The 23922-nt window shown below is 54.4% G+C and overlaps 1 protein-coding gene across 1 annotated transcript in view; it reads right to left on the reverse strand.

Moving 5' to 3' along the window:
• Positions 1-287: 287 nt before the first annotated feature.
• TFCP2L1 (transcription factor CP2 like 1) overlaps positions 288-23922 on the reverse strand; it is a 50715-nt gene continuing 27080 nt past the window's right edge. Inside the window, exons 3-15 of the mRNA XM_087819444.1 lie at positions 19405-19481; positions 18798-18903; positions 18085-18191; positions 16857-17009; positions 15274-15384; positions 12873-12964; positions 11206-11260; positions 11025-11118; positions 9017-9107; positions 7990-8093; positions 6019-6161; positions 1831-1882; positions 288-977 (exon numbers count right to left, since the gene is read on the reverse strand). Of these exons, the coding sequence (XP_087675570.1) occupies positions 931-977; positions 1831-1882; positions 6019-6161; positions 7990-8093; positions 9017-9107; positions 11025-11118; positions 11206-11260; positions 12873-12964; positions 15274-15384; positions 16857-17009; positions 18085-18191; positions 18798-18903; positions 19405-19481 (1232 nt within the window). The 3' untranslated portion in view covers positions 288-930. The remainder of the gene's footprint in view (positions 978-1830; positions 1883-6018; positions 6162-7989; positions 8094-9016; positions 9108-11024; positions 11119-11205; positions 11261-12872; positions 12965-15273; positions 15385-16856; positions 17010-18084; positions 18192-18797; positions 18904-19404; positions 19482-23922) is intronic.

The raw sequence follows: 23922 nt of genomic DNA on the forward strand, positions 1-23922 counted from the left end.
CTCACAGAAAATACAATGTCCCTAGGAAACTCGGCAGGTTTGACAGTAGGTAACCAAGTCTTCTTTAAATGGGATTTGGTGAGTCCAACTAAGAGGGCCAGGCATCGGGATAGTCAAGGTCGTCTGATCACACAGTGGGACGACCATTTCCCAGTCCTTACCCATGACAGCCGGGAAATAAAATTATACCGAAGGAGCTCAAGAGGAATCATTTTTGTTTTATCCCTTTATACTCATGAGAATGTGCCTAAAGATAGCCTTTCCACACCACCACCCCCAGGTTTAGGTCTGTGTGGCAGGTCCCACACGCATACTGTGGTACCCACCACACCAACGCAGAGAGGTGAGCCCATCTCTGGGCTTTGTAGTAGCAGATCCTCAGAAACAAGGTAAAGTGAAAGAAGAAGGCACAGAATAAACCCCACTCCCATCAATCTGTCCAAAAGCAGGACAGACAGATGCTCACCAGGGTCATCGAGAACGGAAACCAGCAAGAAGACAGATGTGGTGGCAAATCGCCCCCATCTAGTCAACAGTTTGGTCATGGAGCCAGTTACCAGAGAAGAAGGCGAAGGCTGGGGTGAGGCAGAGCTTTCTCTGGAGGCAGGAGAGGGTCAGAAGGAACCAATACATCGGCACCAAGAGAGCCGGTGAACCAGCCTCCAGCTAAGAGAGCGAGGGGTTTCGGAGCAGACGCCCCACTGTTTGCCTTTTTAGAGTGGCAGGTCTGGAAAAAAGGCCAAGAGGAAGGGAGAGGAGCCACGGCGTTCTGCATGCCAGAGACTCTGCGTCCGTGGGTTCCGCTGGTTGCTGGGCCGTGGTTTCACCCCGGGCAAAGTCCCTTCCAGCCGCAGCGGGCCAGGGAGGCCGCAGCTTCCAGCGGTGCAGTTTCTGCATCCAAGGGGCCCACGGGCGGGAGGCGGAGGCCGCTCAGAGGCCGCACTTCAGGATGATGTGGTAGCCGTCGCTGCTCTCAGCTGCAAGAGGGAAACACTGGGCATTTCCCAGGAAGGAGGCGCGCGCCTGGCACGGGGCGGCATGGAGGCATGGGGCAGGGGAGCTCAGAGCCCCCCGTAAATGCTGGCAGAGACCACCAAGACGAGGCTGCACAGGGCAAAGCACGCTGACAGGCGCGGGGAGGGCAACGTGCGCCCTCACGTCGCTGTGAGCTTCTTCCTAACCGTGGGCCTTTCCCCACAGCTCCAGGCCCACGGACCCAAAGACCCACATCCAAGGAGGCTCTGGACAGACTGTTTCATGGGGTGTTGCGGCCTCAGGGGCCGTCACGACGCAGCATCTGTAAGCCGGTCAGAGGCCTTCATCCCGACAGACTCCACGCACTCACCTGCCCTGGCCCGAAGGAAGGTCCCAGAGGGTTTTTCCCTCTCCTGGCCCACGAGTTCTCTCTCAGGCTCTTCCCTCAGGAGGGCCCTTCATAGCCCCCCAAGCCAGGGTCCCCCAATCTCAGGCTCCTTCCTCAGGAGGGCCCTTCATACCCCCACCCCCGGCTGGGGTCCCCCAATCCACCAGCCCCAGCAGCTGCTGTATTCGGTGCTCTCTTCCCGGAGCCCACAGCTTAGGAAACCTCAAATGCATCTTATGTCGTCTCCTTGGCACGAAGCTCAAGGAGAACACCGTCTGGCCAGGACTCCCCTTCAGAAGTGACTCTGGGGCCAGCCACGAGCTCTCACATTCCAGGACTGGGTTCACAGGAAGTTTGTGCTTTCCCTTCCCCAAGATGTTCCCGGGTAACATTCTCTGGGGGACAGTGCACAGCGGGACCCACTCGCCTCACTATACTTCAACTAAACAAGAAAGGGGGGCCTTTACCTTTTAAGGTGCTGAGGACAAAACAGGACTCATCCTGGAAATTCTGCACCATCTGAAAGGCAAGAGAGAGACCATGTCCCTTCAACAAGAAGCTCATGGTATGAACAGCCGCAGCGATACTGAGCCCGGCCACGCGGCGGCAGAAACGACAGTCGCCGTGTGTACACGAATGAGCACAGGCCAACGGTGATGCTTAACCTTCACTGGGAAAACACGATATAAAAGAAATGTACAAAATGCTCACAATTTTAAGTAACAAAAAATTGAACATAAAAGGCAAAAAGAAGCCTGGAAGGGAACCAAGATGTTATTAACATTTAATATGGGACTGAATTTTTGTTTGCGCTTTCCTGGTTGCTGGGTCTTCCAGCCTCTGTAACAGACACAGTATAGAAGTGTGTGTATACAGCAGCAACCGAAAAAAACTAACATGCTTTAAAAACCTGGGTAATTAGCAGGTTCGGGTGGGCAAAAGTAGGTTTACAGCTGTGAGTACGCGAAACACAGAGTTAAAGCTACTATAATAATCATAAGCTGCGTGTCTTTTCCATGATGTGAATGAAAAAGGAGCCACACACTGACCCTGACAAGCTCAGGGGAGGCCTGTGTGGCGGCCTTACAAACTCAGAGACCACGGGAACCACATAGGATGGTCTGAAAGGAAAACTTTCTAACTAAAAGCAGTTCATGGCGGGTAGTCATGTCCTGGGGCAGTATTTCTCCCTAACAAAGGTCACCTAACAGTCGTCACCTTAACTGAGCCTGTCCTTGTCTGTTTTTGCATCTGTAACATACCTGATAACATACCTGATAACATGCCTTTGGAATATCAAAGTAACTTCCTTTTTTCCAGGCCCCTCAAAGCAGAGCAGAGACCACAAATCCCCCCATTGCTATTGTGTTCACTGCGGGCTGTTAACTACCCCGTACCCATCTATATAAAAAAAGTATGTGTTTATCGTTTTACTTTTTATCCAGTCCCTGAGGCTCCCCCCTTTGCTTTCTCCCGCCTCCCTAACCTGCCACCAGAGGACTTCATGGAACCCACTTACACCTTCTCCTTTGACTCTAATGTATAAAATAAGGTATAAACCTGCCATTCCCCAGAGCATTTTCTCAGTCCTTTGAGATTCTGCTTCCCGGCATGTGTCATCAGTTTGGCTCAAAGAAACTCATAAAAAATTCTTAGAGGTTTGGATGTTTCTTACACAGGCAGTAAAAACAACTGCAATCAGCACTAGACACGTGAACAAACCATCACACCAGGCCACCAGCGGAGCCAGCCACCTGCATCAGCACATCGCCACGCGCGTGAGTCTCAGAGACATCAGGTGGAACGAAAGGAGAAAGTCACAGAAGCACCACTACTACTCCACTTACATGAAATGTTTAAATAGGCAAAATTAAACAACACACTGAGGAGGAGCAAGGGAGTGATTGATGCAAAGCTGAGACGAGCAGGCAGAGGGGGGGAGAGGAACATGAAATGAGCTCACAAAGGGGCTACTAAAGTACCTCTGTGTTACCCCGGGCAGGCACCGGGAACTTCGGTTATTCTTGAGACTGTACATGCACGCTTTATATACTCTTGGCATATGTATGTTGCATTTCACAACATAAACGGAAAGAATTCTAAAAATACACACTATACAGAAGCACGCACACCACGCTCGCACAGTAGCCAATCTGACAGCAAAACCTCTTTTCAATGTCACAAACGCAACCACATTTTATTGCCTGCTCTGGATTATTGCCCCAAATCCTGCAAACTCGTCTAGTAGACCCCTGCCCCACCCTGCAGGGCCTAATGATGCGTGAAGCACATTTATTCTGTACTGCTGGCCGGCTCCCTCCAGGACCCTTGGCAGCCCAGCCACTTGGGCATGCAAAGCCCTAGGCAGAGCCCACACGGGCTTAATCAGTAACTCCCTCGTTTAATTAAGTGCCCTTGCACCCTAGGGGCCGCTCCACTGGCCAGGCTGCCTCCAGAGCTCTGGGCAATTAAGAACCAAAGGTTTCCAATTGATTCGGGGTTAAGAGGCAAGGCGACTTCGGGAAATAGGCATCGCTGACTTAGCCGAGGCGGCATTTGAGTTCTGGCCTCTGCTTCACTTGCTTAACTGCCAACTCTCTGGGGCACAGGGCAAGCTGGGGAAGGACCTTCCTTCAGGCACCCATGAAATTGCAAGGGTTCCATACATTCTTGGCTCTTGTCTTCACAGAAGTTCATTCTGAACTGCAAAGTGACAAGTTTTCCATCCACAACAACACCCATTGCTCGGGGCACTATAACCTTCCTGGCTAAGCTAAAGTTAAGTTCTCAGGTCAGAGACTCTGGGCTTCATTTTATTTACCTGTGAAATGGGAGTAAAAAATAGCTGCATTATTTGAACATAATGACATGGAAGGAATTCTGACCTGGTGATGCAAATAGCCAGTCACAGAGGTAAGTACAGCGGATGTGTGTTGGGCGTTTGAAAAACCCACATGCACACCCACTTGGGCACACAGCAGACACTGCCACAAAACTATCTGGTAGCATCTCATCACACCTAATGTAACCTCCTCCAGGAAAAAGGGGGAAGACAGGCCTTCACGTGTGCCTTCTGCTGCTCTAGGCTGCTTGACCGTTTACTCTGTGGATTACTTTTTAAATAAAAAGAAACAGCACCTCATGGACCTCCAGGATGAGATGCCCATGACTGAGACTCTCATTTCTGGGGCTTGGCAATTGGAATGAGAAGGAGCATAGGACAATTACTAATAATGACAATTTATGAAATAAATACACAGACCATTAAAAGCCTTACATTTTATACACTGTCTAATTTAAAGATCTGTCCATCACTTGCTCCCCAAAATAACAAGTGCCTAGCACTGTCAATTACAACATCTGCTGCTTGTTTAGCGTCTCCTGGTACCTAACACAGTTTTCTCATTTTAGCCTTACCTGTTCAATAGGTACAATTACCCCCATTTTACAGATGTGGAAACTAAGGCTCCAAGACGTTATGTAAATTTGCCCAAGGTTGCTCAGCTACTAGGAGCCAGTTCCAAGTGGGGACACCAGTCCAATTCCAGATGCCGCTTTTTCTCTATGTCCACAGCCACCACTCCTGCACTGTTTCCTCTATAATCCCCTAAACAGAGGCACTCAGAGTTCCCGCACTGGCCCAGGGTCTGCAGGGGCTGAGCAGGGGGTTCAGGCTCCCAGCCCTGCTCCCATCAGCCCATCGGTTTCTTTAAAGGGTTCATTTCAGGAGGGGTTAGATAGCCTGCTGGCTCAGAGCTTGGGCTCTGCAGCTGGACTACCAGGGTTCCCACCACAGGTCTAGCCCTTACCAGCTATGTAAGCTGGGCACTTGCCTCTTTGTGTCTTAGCTTCCTACCTGTGAAATGGGATCACCATAGCACCTACCTCACCTCTTAGGGAGGCTACCAGAATTAAATGAGGCACTGTGTGTGGACTTGGGGCAGCTGTGGAACAATCAGCACTCTATAGTGCTGGCACCCCTTACTACCAGTATTGAGGAAAGGTCTGGGACAGAACAAGCTTAGCAGCCTCTGTTCTACAGCTCACAACTCGCAGGCACACCTGCCTGTGTCAGCACACCTGGCAGTGGAATCAGGTCACTTGAGGACACAGCTCCAGCAGGCCCTATTCAGAGCCTGTGCCCTCTGCCAGTGGCTGCTTGTGCCCTGCACAGGTCTGGGCGGCCAGTGACAGGCCCAGGAATGCTGTGGCACCTTCACCATTCAGCAGAGGAGACCTCCACTCTCCTCTCCGGGGAGCCACATCGTTTCCTTCGTCCAGTCCCCAGGCCATTTCACCCCTCGCTGGGGCCTGCCACCTGCCCTGGGTGAGTACCCTTCTCCTGACTCCTCGAAGCCCTACTGTAAGCACCCTGAGGGCAGGGGTGCAGGCTGTGCTCCTGGCCGAGGGTGAGGTACGGAGTGAATGCTGGACAGCTATTCCGAGCTAGTCGTGGCCTTGGAACTCTCTCCCTCCCAGCACTCCAGGCAGCCGCTGAGCTGTAAGCAAGTGGCAAGCCGCCAATGAAGCCTGTTTGCCATCTTCAGGCTAAAGCCATCCCCAGGCCCCAGAGGGTGTATTTCTGGCTCAGGTTCCACTGCTCCTCCCTGGAGCACAAAGCCCCGGCCAGCAGGGCAGGGCAGGCGCAAGCTCACCTCATTGCTGACCACCACGTGGATGCCCGTGGGCCCCTGCCGGTAGACGCGGTGGATGTGCTGCGGGGAGATGCTGTACAGGTTGGCGATCTTCTCAACCAACTCCAGGGTGGTCAGCTCTTCCAGGAAGATGGCGTGGTACACTGGAGGAGGGCAAACGGGTACTTCTATAGGGCAGGCGCCTGCTTTAAGGAGCATGCCTATCCCCCACCCCCACACCTGCCCCGCCCCCCCAAAGGAATCAGTCACGTGCTCATGAGAATGCTCATGCCCAGGCGGGTTTGTGGGCCTGGGCTGCAGTGGGTGCATGCCTGGAAGCCACACAGCCTCCAGGTGGCCCACTGACAGGTGAAAAGGTGCCAGGCTGTGTGGCCCTTTCTTCCTGTTTCAGTCTCTCCTGGGGGACTTATATAAAATACAGAATTCCTGGATCCACCCCAGACCGTGACATTCCTTTAGGGATGGAGGCTGGAGGAAGAAAGACTTGCAGAAATCTATTTCTAACAAGCCTCCAGTGACTCAACGTGCAGCCCGGCATACAGTTCCCTGCAGGACTAAAGAGGAAGCCCTGTGCCCCTTTCCTTCCTGTCCACTGTTTAAAGGGGTCAATGGCTTCGGGTGGCAGAGAGATTTAAAGATAACTGCTACTGAAGAGCAGAGAGAGGGTCTCGTCCCTGCCCTTCTCCACAGCACAGTGACAGTCCACTTGGGCACTGCGGCCCCAGTGGGAGAAGGGGGTCATCAGCCTGCTGGAAAGTCACAGTGACCCTGAGGCTGGAGCAGCTCCTTATAGCAAACCCAAGCCAGCCAGGCAGGAACAAATTCCATGGAGACTTGGGTGGGTTACTCCATGTTTGGGGCCTCGAGTTCCTCAAAACTACAACAGCTAGATTAAACCAGAGGCTCCCAAACTCGTCCCTCAACTAAGGAACCCTAAGATCAAAAACATCTGATCAGGAGCCTAACTGTACAAGCATGCACACATGCAAACGCACACATACATGTAGACATGTGCACGCACATGTATGCACACTGACACAGATGTATGCATGCACGCACACGTATACACATGGCACTCAGGCTCTGGCCTCACAGGCTAACCAGGCTAGAGAGCAGGGGGAGCACCGAGAACTTCACCAGAAATGTGCAAAGGCCACACTGAGGGCTCAGAAGCCAGGGCCAGGGTCCAAGTGTTTGGATCCTGGCTCTGCCACTTACAACACTGTTATCAACTGTGCCTCAGTTTCCCCCACAGTGAAACAATGTTAGCAACAGTTCCTACTATGAGAAGCAAATAAGTGAACACATGGGAAGCCCGTAAGACAGGGAGTGGAGCATTCTCACTGACATGGAGGGGCCCGCAGAGGCAGACAGGGCTCTCTCCGCAGGTGATGCGGAGCCCTGACTGCGCAGGTAGAGACTGGAGCTCGCAGACTCAGCACCACAGGTGCTCAGCAGCAGGGCGCTCTCTATGCTCATCTCACTGAAACCTCCCACACCACAGGTTAGTGTTGCTACCTTCATTTTATACGCGTGAAGCACAGGCCCTGGCACCTGCCCAAGGACACACCACCACCAGGTGGCATGGCCAGCACTGGTATTCAGGGGAAGTCACTGGAGAAGGAGCTCCTGGAATCACAGTCACTGAGCACCAGCTGTCACCCGTCTGGGGGCCAGAAGGCCGGGCTCCCAATTCTACCAGGAGTAGCTCAGTGGCTTTGGGGGCACACCCCCCCTCTGGGCCTCTGTTTCCCAGGGTGTAAAATGAGCCAGTCGGACAATATCCGGGGGATGCCTTCCACCTTAAACACTTCAACCCCAGGATGAATTTCAGCGAAAACTTATCCTGTAAGAAACCAAAGTAAGGTGGATCGGGGGAAACATTCCCAGTGAGAAAGAAGCCTGGGTAATTTCTTCCCTTCCGTTGCCACCCTGGAACTAGCCGTGTAGGGCAAGCTCCCCACTACTCACCACACAGGCTGCTGTCCCCGCCACCGTCCCGCTTCTGCTGCAGGGGTGCCCGGTTCTGTTCCACCTCCTGACAGACATAAATGGTCATCTTTGGCCTCACATTCCTGGCAGGAAGAAAGGCAATAAATAGCACGTATGGGAGACCACGCTCTGTTGTTCCAGAATGTTCCAGAACACAGGGCAGACACAGCCCTGGGAAGGACTCCGGGAGACAGAAAGAAGGCTGTGGGATGCAGACTTCCTTTCACAGTAGGGATGGGGCAGAAGCCCAGCCAAGCCGCCTGCTGAGGGGGCTCTGCCCAGAACACAGGCCTCAGGAACCAGGCATTTTTCAGGGTCATAAGGGCAAACACTTGCCTAGCTGATTCTGCACCAGTCAACCATTCTAGACCTTTACATGCATAACTCGTTCCTCCTCACACCACCTACGAGGGAGCAAGGACATCATCCTCACTCTACTGATGAGGAAAGGGAGGCTCACGGGGGTTAAGGGCTTTCGCTCAGTTGCAAAGCTCTCAAGAGGAAGATCTGGGCTTCAAACTGAGGCTCTCACTCACTCTAAAGCTGTGCTACCGGTGTGTAGCTATTAGAATTTAAATTCGTTAGTTAAAACTTAAAACTCCGTTTGCCAGTCACACTGGCTTCAGATAAGGTGCTGCACTGCCACGTGTGGCAGGGCTACTGTACTGGACAGTGTGCACAGGACACTGCTGTTATGGCAGGAAGTTCCCCAGGACACAGCACTGCTCCACAATCCTCCCTAAAACCACTGCCCGGGCGGAGCAGCCTCCAGGAGGAAACAGCCTGAAGCCCAGACCACCCAGGCATCTGTTGGCCTGTGGCTAAAGGACCCAGAGCCAGAGGCCAAGGGTCCCAGCAAACCAAGAGGTAGCGGCCTTCCTGCAGGGTGGGCTGAAGCCCGCTGCTGGTCAGCCTCTCGCTCCCACCACCGCCTCCTGCACAGGCCCAGCGGACCTGTTGTCAGTCTCCTGCCGCACCCTGCCTCCAACTGGAAACTGACACCCACCTGCCTTTGATGGCGTTGAAGAGCCGGATCCCATCTGCGGGGCCACAGATCTGGACCAAATCATCTCGAGACATCTTCAGCAAGTCAGCACCTAGGCAAGTAAGTGTACACATAGAAAGGCTCCATCCCCAAGCACCTAGACCCTATTCTAGGGGTAGGGGAGAGGGGACAGGGAGCCAGCCTCATCCTCGGAACACCAGACATTCCATGGAGAAAGAAGCAGCAAAGAGCCTAACGACATCAGGTCACAGCCCAAAAGATGTCAGAAGCGAAATGACTGGTGTTCATAAAATGCAGAACACAAAGGTGTTTGAAGAGCCTGTGCCTGCCTGCCCCTCCCTCGGTACTTTGTATTATACGCACATAATACATGTGATTTCTATGGGCATGTGGCTCTGATCACATGTACACTGGTCCGTGTGCAGAATACACGCTCACGGCTGCTGCCATCCGAATGCGCCGTGCTGCAAGCACACAGATCTGGGCCGATGTCCCCAGCATCCCACAGCCCCTCGCACCAGCCACTCCCCCAGCTCTAGGGAACCACTGTCCTGACTCCTTACAGTGTAGATGAATTTTGCTTGTTTTTTGAAACATGTAAATGGAATTGAACAGTATATACTCTTTTGTGCCTGGCTCCTGCCTTCCAAGTTCTGTTTAAGGGCTTCTTGCTGTTACATGCAGTTATAGACCATCCACACCCATTACTGGGTACCAGTCACTGCATGAATGTACCACTCTCTGCCATGGGCACAGGTGCTCCCGGCGTGGCTATTGTGAATAAGTCTCTATGAACCTTGTTTGTGGATGGAGCCCCTGCCTCAAAGGCCAAGGAGTCCCCTAAAGCCTGTGACCACACAGACTGTCCCAAAGGCACAAGCATGGTGTCAGCCTCCTGCTGAAAGCCTGCCAATGGCCACATGGCCTAGAGCCACAGAACCACTCTTTTTCCTGCCACAGTCAATACATTATTTTAGGCACAGTTCTGCAGGCACAACGGCTCCCTTTCCATTGGGAATAAAAGCCGAAGTCCTTCCGGTGTCCCCCCAGGGCCCCTCAATGCCTCTCTGACCCCACCCCCATCCCGTCCGCTCAGCCCCAGTCACTGGGTCCTCTGCTCCATGGCCTCGCCAGCCTTGGACTTCCCCTCTGCGTGGAAAGCTAACCCCCACCCCACTCCCCAGTACTCACCTGGCTCGCTCCCTTGCCTCGCTACAGCCTTTGTTCAAGACGCCTTCTCAGTAAGGCCTACGATGACCACCCTACTCAAGACCACAGCTGGCCCTCCCCCCTCCCCCACCGGGACAGGTCAGGTCCCTCCTCTGAGCCCTCCCACGAGATGGGTCACACCACATTGAAATGTGTGGTTTATGTGTCTGTGTGGACTCCCTGAGGACAGGATCCCTGTCTGGCCCTCCTCACACCTCCCCCGAACACAAAGGAAGTTCTTGGAATGGCTGAGTCGCTGAGAGCCACTCTCCTCACTTTGGTCCCTGTCCCTCGGGACTGGAAGCCTGGTGGGAGGCTCAGTGCCGGTTACCTCGCAACCCACAGCCCCTAGCTCAGGGCATCACAAGGGCTTCAAACACCTTTTAAAGAGGAAGAACCAGCTTTCCCTCCTCTCCTGGGCTTCACCTCCACCTTCCCAGCCATGGCTCACAACGTGATGAGCAGCATTTGGGGAGACAGGTGCGAGGGAGGCTTGTCAAGTGAGCACTGGCCTGCTTGGCTCAGGCCCTACCCAGACAGACGAGAGCCCACCCACAGGTGAGGGGATCCTGGTAAAGGTGCCAATGACGCTCCCTTAAAGTCACACTCAACTGGAAACCTCCAGGGGCAGGACCTCAACTCTGAGCACTTGGCCTAGTCAACAAGTGTGAGTGAGTGACTCAGACTTCTGTGGGTCGCCGGACAAAACCGCAGCCCCACAGGCACTGAGGGCATGTCCTGGAAGGTAAGTGGCCTTGCTAAGTGTTTCCAAGATCCCTGTGGGCCCAGAGATGCTCACCTGAGAAGCTGGCGAAAAGCCGGCAAAACTGCGAGAACCTGTTGCGGTGCAGCCACTGCTGGGCGTCCTGGATGGAGGCCGACGGGAGCAGGTGCTGCAGGAGAGAGGGGCCTTGACGTGACCACTCAGGGCCTGCACAGGGACAGGACGCCACAGGGCCACACACCACACAGACACTTACGTCACTGCCCATCGGCAGGGCCTCCACTGGGTGGGGGTGGGTTGGCGAGCTGTTGCTGCAAAGGAAGCAAAGAGGCGGTGAGCAGGAGTGCCAGCGGGGCTGGCACAGATCCCCTCACCTGCCTGCTCTTTACCCCCCTCAGCTCGGAGGTTGTTTTAAACAAGTCAGAGGAATGAGAGCAGGAGTCCCCATCCAACTCCTCCAAATCCCTATCAACTCTGGTGCGCTCCACTCTCCCGGGCAGCAAGGACCCCTCTGCCCCAGGCTCTGGGTTCATTTGGTCAGAATTCCCTCCCCCTCGGAGTTCCCAGCCCAGCCTGAGCCCGAGGCGGGCAGCGGACCCGGACGCCCAAGCAGCACCCACAGTGACAGTGCTGGGCAGCAGTCAGACGAGGGGCAGGGACAGGAGAGGGCAGAGGAGGCCTCTGGGTCGCTGTGCAGTGACCAAGCACCCCAGTTTGGCATCTGTGAGGAAAATTTTCTCATGGTTCTCTCACAGGGAGGCCCGCCCCCTGACCATCCTTGGGGCTCACTCAAGGGGGGCACGGACCTGAGCACCTGGGCTATAAATTGAGAGGAAGACGTATTTAAAGATGACAGCGGTGATGGCACAACCAGAATGCACTTCACGTCGCCAAACTACACACTTCAAATGTCACGGCGGTAATTTTATGTTGTGTCTACTTTACCACAGTAAGAAAGCAGGGCCTCAAAGTGCACAGGTGCGCCTCCTCGGGGTCTGGGGAACATTCCACTGACCCTGCGTGGAATGCTCACACCCTCACAGTAGGGAGACCGAGGCCGAGATGGCAGAGGAACTTCCCCCGAAAGGTACAGATCTAAGGCCAGGTCTGCCTGAATCTAAACACACACCTCTCCCATCACCGCCTCTCAGGGAGGACTCTCCCCACCCAGGAAATCCAGGGTATGGCTTGCTTTCCCATCAGCCAAGCTCTCTGTCTGCCAAGCACAGGCTTCAAGGAGCCCACGCACTCACCTGATAAACCCATCTGGCGTTCTGCGCACCCACCCCCATGAGCAGGACATGCAGAGCCACCCCAGGATGCTGTCGGCCCTGTGCCGCATGGCCTGGGGCGGGCTGGACAGCTTCCCGCCTGCCCTGCCCTCCTGCCGCCTTGGAGACAGCACAGCCTGTGGGGTCGCAGAGGCGGGTGACCAGCAGTGAGGTCTCCTCTGCGTTACAAGCCCTGAAACCCGAATTGAGGACCCAGGGCCCCAAGCTGCCCACATCACCCGGCAAATGTGCACAGGGCTGCAGAGCCAAGGAGGCCCTCGCAGCCATGGGCCACCCCAACACCTGCCTCCCAAGGCCCCACCTGTCTAGGGGGCAGGTCATTTGCCCAGAGGTGCCTGGCAAGCCATCCCACGACACTGACCCAGCGCCCGGCAGGCCAGCCTCTACCTGTACTGGAGAACGGGTTAGGGTAGGTGCTAGGCTGCTCCCCTACAAGACAACATTTATAGAAGCTGTCTAAGCACAAAAACTGGGACAAATGCTAAACACAGGTGTGAATACAACATCTGCTAGCCACCCTGAAACCCAAATCGATGCCAGGATACGAAGGAGAGAAGATACGAGGAGGAAGAGCAGGAGGAACCCACCCTTGCCACCACTCCAGAGTCCAAGGGGAAGATGTGACACCTACCCTTCGCCGAGGCTGAAGCTGTTTGGAGAGCCGTTGTAGCTTGGGGATGGGGCGCTGTTCACCTGATAGGCCACGTCGGGCCACGGAGAGCACTAGGGAAGAGAGTGCAAGCAGCGGTGAGCTGAGGGCAGCGGCACTCAGGAGGAGCTGGGTCTGCTGTGGGGCTGGCCGGGCGTCTTGGGCAGCACCAAGCCAGCATCACGGAAGCTGACGTGTAAAACCACAGACCCCTCAATCCCCAACTGCATGTACCCAGTGGCCACGTGAGCCAAGAATCAAACACAACAGCAGAGACCAAACACTCGACAAGCAAAGTGGACATGTGTCTCTGTGAGCTTCCTAGGAGCCAAACGGAAGAGGGAAACAGCACTGGTCACATGATTGCTGGGCGCACAAGAAGGTTTTCCCAGGGCAGGCAAATGGGTATGAATGCATGAAGCAGGGGGCTCTGGACCACAGACAACTTCCAAACAAGAAATCAGCAGCGAAGTCCAGCACTAAAACCTGCGGTGTTTGAACACAGACCCTGCTGACAGGCCTTCTTTCCATCACCAAGAACGGCCACTCTTCAGCACCGTCCTGCATGTTAGTGCACTGCAGGCACCTCCATGAGCTCAGGGACACAGAGCGCAAGGATGCATCCGTGACCTCAGGGAACTTGTGCAGAAGCCAAGATGAGCACATGTGAGTCCCAGAGAAAGCAGGCGCACGGGTCGGCCTGCTGGGGAAGCCGGGACACAGTGTTTACTTCCTGCCTCTGTGACGTCTCTGGAGAGGGCCCATTTAAAGCATTCCTAAAGATTTACTGTCACCCACCACATAGGGCTGGTAAATATTTACCTCTGCTGTCAGCATGGGCTGGAATTTGTTGGTGTAAATCTCAGAGGAACAAAGCTGATGAGAGATACAAGGGGAGCCGTCACCTCACAAGGGCACAGGCCAGGTGGGTGTTTTGACCAACCACACCACGCTGTGGCAGGGCGTGGACGGCCACTGCATGATGCACACACACCTCCCCACCACAAGGGAGCCCCAGGAGCGTCGGGGTGCAGCGGCCGAGCAAGGCTCAGCCTGTAAGACAGGACAGCACAGAGGACAACGGGCGGCGTCAGCGGCCGCACAGGCGGGAACTAGGCCCGGGAACCACTCACCGGTCTGAGCTCTACCCCACAGCTCTGCTGCTGGGGGAAGGGGGGCAGGATTTCCTGGCCACTGTTATCCTCAGATAAACACCAGTACACCTCTGTCTCTGCCACCGATTAGCTTCCATGCCGTCTCACTGCAGATACCCTTCTGCATGTGGTTTACCACAGGTGCACGCACGCACGCGCACACGCACACGCACACGCACACCCTCACACAGCTCATCGGTCAGTCCTGGGAGATGCTCTGTGCCTGGGCCTCACCCTCAACACAGCCTTAGCCCGCCATGGCCACTGCTGGGCCTTGCGCATCTGTGGGGACCTTCTGAGTAAGTCAAGTTACTCAGCAAACAAACATCAACACCTATTAACTGGCCTGACTACAGCAAAAAGCAGGGAACTGTCGTTTTAAAAAACAGAGCGCGGTGGTAATAAGAATGGTGGCACAGCAGGGACCTGTGACCGGAGGAAAAGGGCCTGTGACAGTGAGCATCTCAGAAGTACCCCGGACAGAGGATGTCGGAGAGGCTGGTACTGGCACCGGGGTTAAGAGGAAACACATTCTGATACCTACAAACACCAAAGTGGCAAAGGGCTCACAGCCCGAGCCACAGTCCTGCCCTGAAAGCGAAGCCTGCGGGCATAGTTCCCACTGCAAAACCATTCACGCCCCGGGCTACTCACGGCACTGTCCCAAAAGGCAGGAGCCGGGAAACAGCCAAAAAAGCCCACCACCAACAAAGGCAATGCAGCTGGGTAAAGACCTAGAAAGCTCTTTATGAACAGACAGAGAACAGACTCCAAGACATGCTATTACACACAAAAAGCAAGCTGCAGGACAGGATGTCTGTGTGCACTATTGGTGTAAAAACCATGTACATATTGGGTTCAGTGGCAGAGCACGTTGGGCCAGATACAGAGATGCTGGCTGCCCAGGGAGAGAAACCTTGAGCTGGAGCAGTGGAGGGAGAGATATTTCTAATGCATATTCTCTTACACCTTTTGAATTTTGGACCTATTACCTATTTAAAAAGTAATTCTCTGATTTTAAAAGTGCACACGGGAGTGAAGAGCTAGAAGTTATTTCTGAAACACCTTCCTGGCTCTGGGCCTTATCCAATGAACACAGCTCCAAACCTGAGAACACACCATCACCTAATGGGTGATCGCAAAACAAGCATTTACCAAGGTGGGGATCGCCCGAGACCCTAACCCACAGTGCCACTGGCCCGCTCCTGGCAGAGGCCCTGGAGGCTCACCTCAGTGAGGATGGTGGTTTCATAGGACGGCTGGTACTTCTCCTTCTCTTGGGCGGTTCTCTTCTCCATCTTCTCCCGGTCAGTCTTCTGTTTCCGGTCTGCTCCCTTTGGCTACAAATGCAGAGCACAGGGGTCCGATTAGTCCAAAGCAGGCAGAGATAGCTATCAGTGGAGGACCTAGGGTGGAGCAGTGGCCCCCAAGGCCTGCAAAAGCCTAGGCAGGCAGGGTCTTGCAGACAGGACAAGACAGCATCTCTCACTTCCCAGACATCAAGCACACAGCCCTCCTGCCTGGAGCCATTCCCCACCCCAAGGGAACTCGCCTGCTGCAGTCCTGCCACTAGGCTGCTCATGGGAAAAGCCTGGGAAAGATCTTCACCAACGGCCACTTGCTTACAGAAAGGAACCCTAGGAGCCATGACAAATCCCAATGCACTCCTGGGTTACCCATGGAGAGTGAGGGGAAAAAAGAGCTGGGGGCTGCTGGTTGGGGTTTGGCCCACACTTGCAGGCTGTGGGCTCCCAGACACATCAGGAAGGCCTCCACGCCCCTCATCCCAGGACTCCTGGCACTTACGGCCCACACTCCACGTGCGGGTGAGGTCTTCGCCCTGACAGAGCCTGTCCAGGGTACCAGCAAACTTGAGAAACTTATAGGCGTCCACACCTCACAGGCACTATTATTCCCCTCATTGACAGGTGAGGAACTGAGTGCTGACCAGGTCAAAATCCAGAAGCGAGAGCCAGGGCTGGCCCTAGCAGGCTGCTGATGGAAACCTCTGGACTCTCACCTCCTAGGAGCTCACAGTGGGGTTGGTGAGTTCGGATACCAAAACTAGCAGCCCCAAGACTGAGTATTACTATGCACACAGCAGACTGCACATGGTGGGCAGTCAGTGAGCAAAATTCATTCTCAAGCTCAATGGCATGTCTGAGGATTTTCATCCTGTGTGCACCTTCCTCAGGTACAGCCTTTGACTCCCAGCTCAGGAATTTTAGGAAACAGTGTTCAGATGCCCATGCTGGACAGAGGCAGGTTTGCAGGGGGTCATATGGGGGCATAAATGACAGATCCAGTGTTCAGTGGGAGAGTAGGCATGTGGCCGCCAAACCCCCATTACCTACTCCACCTCCAGGCCTGTTCCCGAGACGATGCCCTGAAGACAGAGCAAGGTGGCATTACTACCACCGTGCTTGCGTGTGGAGACTGTACGCAGCCCAGTGACACCTACGGGGAGCTGCTGGTCAGAGGGGCCCTATCTTCCCTTTCAGAGGCTCTGATACCATCCAGAGCCCCAGGGTATGACGCAAGAAGCCAGGGATTCCTGGGAACTGGGGTGACCAGGGTGGGAGTGATGGACAGTTCGGCTGGACTCTGCCCGCTATGTGCAAACACCTGTGTGATGATAAAAGCTGAGGAGGCCTCGGAGGCAGGCCCGTCACCGCAGGACACGTGGGGCGCAGGCAGAAGCCCAGGCGAAGGCACACCGAGCTCCTCACTGGGCCTCCCCGTGAGCTGTGAGGTTTGGTATCACTGTCTGGAGGCGCACCCATGGGCGCACACCGCACGAGGCGGCCCCTACCTTGAACACCTTGATCTGGCAGCTGGCCGAGTGCAGGTGCTCAGTGTACTCCCCGTTCTCGCTCTGCTTGAACGTGTCGATCTGCACACGGAAAGGCACGCCCTTCTCGCCGCCATGCTTCCTCGGGGTGAACTCCGTGCTGATGCAGTGCACCTGGGAGGGGAGCCAATGGACTGGTCAGAGAAGGGCCGAGGGCGGGCCTGCGCTCCCCAGGGGCTCCTCTCAGGCGGAGGCCCCCATCCCGCAGGGTCAGGTGCACACCCAACTCAACCACCCTACTCTTCCCAGCACCATCCTCTCCGCTGGGCCCTGTCCATAAGGACATGCCCTCCCACCTTTGTCCCTTGACCCCAGAGGCCCTGCCTGACCAGCTGAGTCCTTGCCATTGCTCCCGGCCCGCTGACCCCAGTAGCCCACCCTCATTCCTCACCCAGAGACCTCCCTTGGCAAAAGCTACAGGCTGCAGAGAGGACCACAGCTTAGTCCCTACAGCCTGGTGACCAGATTACATGGGCCAGGCCGGAAGATGACCAGAAGGCTGGAACCATTTCTGTGTTTCTGCAAGTACTTGCTACACAGAGAGTACTTGATATATATTTATGGTTATAATACTGTTTGTTTAATAACACAATACATATTATAATAACAATAATAATGTAATAATAACTTTAAAGTACTAGAAGAATAGTAATTATGAAAAAAGGTCATTGAATTCTACTGAGCAATTATTATGAACTAGGCACTGTAGCTATGGTTTTATGTTCATTATCTGATGGATAAGAGGCTCACAAAGGAGATGCTCCGGGAGGGAGAGCCAGGGAGCCCCCAGCCCAGCGCGGCCAAGCCCTCAGCCAGCTCCCAGCTCAGTCTTCCGTCCTGTTTACCACGAGGCCGGACCCAAGCCTGGGCTTGAGTGTTAACTAATTTAATAACAAACTTATGGAAAATGTTTTACCTCAAATTATTTATGCTAGGAAATAGTTTACTTTATAAAAAGCTTACATATTCATAAGCAAACCCCACACAGGATCCTAGAACATCCCAGTCCTTTTCCCAGCCCCACGCCCAGCCAGCTCTGATATGCAGCACGCCTCCCCCTCGGGCTCCTGCCCCACAACAGAGAACAGGGCCCAGCAGGGCCCAGCAGGGCCCGCAGGGGTGGCCTGAGAAACTGCACCATGGACTCCAAAGCCCCGCTCCCCACGCAGGCAGCCTCCCTCGGGCGTACCTGAATGAACGCAGACGCTCTCTTCGAAGGGTCCCACAAAAACTCGACTGCGTTCAGCTGGGTTGGGCTGGCCCTGGGGTCCAAGATACCAACAGACAGTGGAATATCTGCGCACACACACACAAAGCGCAACCGTCAGCCACTCCCAATGGGAGGAGGGGCCCGTGGCAGGGCCAGTTCTCTCACCACTCTGGAGATGCCAAAAGCTCTGACACTAAGTTCTGTAAGCTCCCCTGGCAGAAAGCCTCACTTGGATTGCCACAAGGCTGTTTAGTCCTCATGCCATTTTGCGTGGACAGTGGTTCCCTCTTGCTCCAGAAAGATGGCTGTGCTTGACCGCCTGCGGGAGGCACTTCCACAGCCTACTGTCATTCCAGCTTCCGAATTCCAAAACCCATCTGGCCTCCAAGGCTGTGGATGAAGGATGTGGACCACTGCCTAGGGCCCCAGGACTCCATCTCCACTGCCTCGCTGTGATGCCCATCCTTTCCTTCATCACTTATCAAAATCCTTTAGTGCGTGATCCTCCCGCAGAGCCTTCCCTGGCGCTCCCTGCCAGCAGCCTGGCAGCACGGTCGCCTCTGCCAGCTCCCACGGGGTTTCACACCAGACAGGAGTGCACTGAGATGCCCTGCCCAGTCCAGATGGCATCCAGGAAGAACCCAGCGCGCTGGATGGAGCATCTTGGGCTCGTCCTGGCCCAGGAGACTCACCGATGTCCAGGATCCGGTCCCCAGGCCGGCTCCACCGCCAGCCCTCCAGCTGCTGGTGTTCTGTGTACTGCAGTCGACGGTCGTGGAAAACTACGCGGATGATGCTCTAGGGCAGGAGGCAGGCAGGAGGCAGCTGAGTGTGGGCGCCAAGAGGAAGCCAGAGGAGCCCACCTGCCGCCTCTGAGCCAGGGTACACCCCCGCCCTTCAAGGCCGCTCTGCCCGGAGCCTTCCGCCCAGGGAGCTGCTCTACTCCCTCTGCAGAACCCCAACACGAACCCCAACATGAGCAGCAAGAGTAATGATGCCTGCCCTCTGTCCGGGATTACTGAGCACTTTACATACAGGGCGGACTTATAAATCCTGTGCAGATGAGCAAACAGAAGCTCAGAGAAGTGCAGGAATTGGCAAGGCTTGGGCCCACGCTGGTGCACCAGCTCTCAGCTGCAGCCTGTCCTAGGCCCGTCAGGAAGCACGCTGGGGGAACAGGGGCCCACTCTCCCTCTGGCACCTTTCCTGAACCCCCTGCCACTCCTGATCCCCCACAGCAACCCAGACGCTGAGACCTCCACCCACCCCACAGGGAGGAAGAGGGCCCCACAGACTCACCTTGACGTACTTTGTGTTCAGATCTTGAAAGTCTCCCAGCTTCCGATTCTCCAGCAGTCGAATTTCATAAGACTGACCTGGAGGAGGGTTAAGAGTACATTTCCCCATTTCTGAGTTTTTACAAATTTGGGACTCACCCAGCTAGAGGCCCTCTCAACTCCTCAGTGCCACCCAGGCCTCACAGCCGAGGAGTAGAGCAGAGAAGAAAGCCCGTGCCAGCTGCGACTGCCCCTGGGCTGCATAGCCCCGTCTGTCCACCTGGCCCGGATGGGCCAAGGGCACCCCAAGTAACACACCACATGACGCCTTGAGAACCAGCACCTCTATAATTTTCAAAGAAATAGAATCCAACAAAATATGGTTAGCATTAAATTTGTGGAACACAAGCTCATATTGTTTTATAAAGAATGTCGCCCACATACACTCAGATGGAGAACACAGCTACTAAAATCCACATCAGAGAAAACCACTGACCATCCCCTCCTGAGAGCAGGTTTAACAAAATGAATTAAAAAGCCTGTTAAACATTGTCTCTAATTGCAGAATGAAAAGCATTTTCCCATTAAAAGAATTTCATGTATTTGAAAGGCTGTGGGCATTCTATTTGGTGACATATAACCAGCACAAGCCAGTTAAAGAGTATAAATGGAAAGAAGATTCATCCACAATAACAACAAAAAACTGAACAGTATCTATAATAAACTACACACATTTTATTGGAAGATAAAATATAGTCTGAATAAATGGAGCATGCACTGTTTCTAGATGGAAAAACCATATATCATATAATGTCAATTTCTGCCAAGTTAAATAAGTTTAACCACAACTCTATACAACACCGTAGCATATGTCACAACTTAATAAAGGAAGATTTACAAATAATAGAATAAATGATTTAATAATTGGTATTGGTAAATCTGATTCACTGTTTTAAAAGATGTTTTTTAAATAATGATAGATTCACAAGAAACTACAAAATGGAAAGGTCCTGAGGCCTCACTCAGACTGCTCTGGGTTTTGCAGGTTTTCTCTCTCTCTCTGTGTTTATGTGTATAGGTCTATTACATTTTCTCACATGTAAAGATTAGCTTTTTTTTTTTTTAAAGTGCAGATATCAAAACGAGTTACCATTGGATTTAAAAGTTAATTTCCTAAAGGTTTTATTTCAACATGAATGACTACTTATCAGACAGTCAGCGGGGAAGGACTTTCTAAACCTAAAATCGTGGGGGAAAGTGAAATCGAGCTATATTAAAATATACCTATATCTATAAATTAAATGCAGACAAACTAGGAACAACACAAACCCAGTGGCTAACAGTCTTAAAATAACTAAAAGAGAATGATTAGAAAAATACTAAGGCCCCTTATGTGGGCTGAATGACGCCCCCCCCAATAAGTCCATACCCTAATCTCCAAGACCTGTGAGTGTTACCTTGTGTCTGGAAACAGGGTCTTTGCAGATGCAATTAAGTTAAGAATCTTAAGTCCAGGGACAAGTGTACTTATAAGAGACACACAGAGGAGAAAGAAGGAAGAGGAACCGTGAGGATATGGGAGCAGAGACTCGAGCGATGTGGCCACAAGCCAAGCCTGCCTGGAGCCACCACCAGCTGGGAGAGGCAAAGAGCAGATTCACCCCTAAAGCCCCCAAGGAGCATGGCCCTGCGGATTTCCAGCTTCCAGCCTCCAGAACTGCTAGAGAATAAACTTCTATTGCTTTAAGTTAACATGTTTGCAGGAATTTGTTAAAGCAGTCACAGGCAACTAGCATACCACACACATAATGAATAACTGAATGGACAAAGAATATGAAATTAAATCATTCATTTCACATATTTGTTGAGCAACAACTATGTGCCACAAGAGACGCAGAATGAGCTCAGCACCACAGCTCCCGCCAGACTCAGAATGATGCTCACAGAGCCCAGAAACGCCCGCTTGGCAAACCTTTCTTCTCAGGAAAATGGGCCCCTCCACTCAGCCTCCCAGCCCATCTTACAGGCCCAGGGGACACAATGAACACACCACAGCCCCACACAGGGCAACGCACTGGGCACATCACGCCAGAGGGAAGCCGCCCACCCCAAACTCTTGTCCCGCCCACTTGCCAGTTCAGAGGCCACAGCTTACAGAAGGGGCCTGCTGACCTAACCAACACTTCTAACTTTCTGAAAAAGTCAGACTTTTAACATGCATTTCCAGGCTCCTGAGTCCACGCTCCCCTGCCAGCAGCATAAAATGGAGCCTCTCACACCCTCACTGGTTTTTCCACTGTCCCCCACCTTCCCCAAGGAAGAATGTATCTGGCATGAGGCCCAAGGCAAAAGTGGTCATTACTTCGGCTTGCAGGTGGCTCCAGGGCTGTTAATACTGAGCCATGCTCTGCGGCAACCTCAGCTTACGCTGTCCCATGCAGAGCAGCCCTGGCAAGCGGGCTCCAGGCCCCGGTCCCGGCTCCCCCGGCAGTAGAGGCCTGAGCGTGCGCTTCCCCAGAACCCCCTCCAACCCTTCCTCTTGCAGGGCCCCTCCAGGCCCTCCCAGCACACGGCACCTCCCGGCTCAGGCCTCAGCCAGACTCAGACATCCGTCCAGCCTCCCTCTCCACACCTGCCTCAGTGCCAACATGTGGCCTCCCCGGGCCCCGCTCCCACCCAGCACAGCACCATCCAGAAGCCTCTGTGCATGGTCACCCGCCAGCTGGTGAACCAGGTGAAAGTGAACTCAACCTGAAGTGCACAGGTTGATGGGTCACCTTGGGCATGGGTGGGGCCCTGGAAAACGAAGGCACAGGCTTGGCTCACCGCTGTGCCGACAGATGCATAGCAGCCACTTGGCAAAAGCTCGACCGCGATTATTTCCTGTTCTTTCCTATGCCACCCTGGGCTGGAATTACAGGGTGTGCAAAGTAAGACACGCTCCTGCCGCAAAGGGTCACCAATTGTCTGGGGTACATTAAACAGCACAGGAAAAGCACTAACATAAGGCGGAATTTTATTTTATTTTTTTAAAATATATCTTTATTGATTTCAGAGAGAGGGAGGGGGAGAGAGAGAGAGAGAGATAGAAACATCAATGATGAGAGAGTCATTGATCAAGCCCACAACCCGGGCATGTGCCCTGACCGGGAATCGAACCCCGATCGCCTGGATCCTAGGTCAACGCTCAACTGCCGAGCCACGCCCGGCCAGGCTATAAGGCGGAATTTTAAAAACCCTCTAGGAGGAGGCAACACTCACACAGAGTGGGGAGGGGGAGGAGGGATGGTGGAAAAGGTCTGAGCAAGGAGATAACATTAGAGAGAGACTGAAGAGTGGGCAGTATGTCCAGAGCTGACGGCAAGAATCAGAAAGTAATCCTGCAGCAAGGAGGTGCGAGAGGAGAGGTGCAGGGGAGGGGTGCAGGGGAGAGGTGCAGGGGAGGGGTGCAGGGGAGGGATGCAGGGGAGGGGTGCAGGGGAGGGGTGCAGGGGAGGGGTGCAGGGGAGAGGTGCAGGGGAGGGGTGCAGGGGAGAGGTGCAGGGGAGGGGTGCAGGGGAGAGGTGCAGGGGAGGGATGCAGGGGAGAGGTGCAGGGGAGGGGTGCAGGGGAGGGGTGCAGGGGAGAGGTGCAGGGGAGGGGTGCAGGGGAGAGGTGCAGGGGAGGGGTGCAGGGGAGAGGTGCAGGGGAGGGATGCAGGGGAGAGGTGCAGGGGAGGGGTGCAGGGGAGAGGTGCAGGGGAGGGGTGCAGGGGAGGGGTGCAGGGGAGAGGTGCAGGGGAGGGGTGCAGGGGAGAGGTGCAGGGGAGGGATGCAGGGGAGAGGTGCAGGGGAGAGGTGCAGGGGAGGGGTGCAGGGGAGAGGTGCAGGGGAGGGATGCAGGGGAGAGGTGCAGGGGAGGGGTGCAGGGGAGGGGTGCAGGGGAGGGGTGCAGGGGAGGGGTGCAGGGGAGGGATGCAGGGGAGAGGTGCAGGGGAGAGGTGCAGGGGAGGGATGCAGGGGAGGGGTGCAGGGGAGGGATGCAGGGGAGAGGTGCAGGGGAGAGGTGCAGGGGAGGGGTGCAGGGGAGGGATGCAGCGGGAGGGGTGCAGGGGAGAGGTGCAGGGGAGGGATGCAGGGGAGAGGTGCAGGGGAGGGGTGCAGGGGAGGGGTGCAAGGGGAGGGGTGCAGGGGAGAGGTGCAGGGGAGGGATGCAGGGGAGGGGTGCAGGGGAGGGATGCAGGGGAGAGATGCAGGGGAGAGGTGCGCCTCTAGGGAGCAACATGAACAGCTTCCGCCCACTGGGTGCTTACCCAGTGGGAAGTCTGCTCAGGTCACAGGACTCTCAGAACACATCAATGGGGGCAGTTAGGATGAGCCCCACTCACAGAGGAAGCAGAGGCTGAGAGAGGGTGCCACTTGCACAAGCCTGCACAGCTAGCAAGTGGCAGAGCCAGGAGCAGAAACTAAATGTTTCCAGGACCTACCATACTCTTTGCCACACCCTACATGGTGGGTGTCATGTGCTGTTCGAAGACACGATGACCCTCAACTTCTCCTTG

This window comes from Miniopterus natalensis, chromosome 8 (genome assembly GCF_054644295.1).
Source record: "Miniopterus natalensis isolate mMinNat1 chromosome 8, mMinNat1.hap1, whole genome shotgun sequence".
NCBI classification, from domain to species: domain Eukaryota; kingdom Metazoa; phylum Chordata; class Mammalia; order Chiroptera; family Miniopteridae; genus Miniopterus; species Miniopterus natalensis.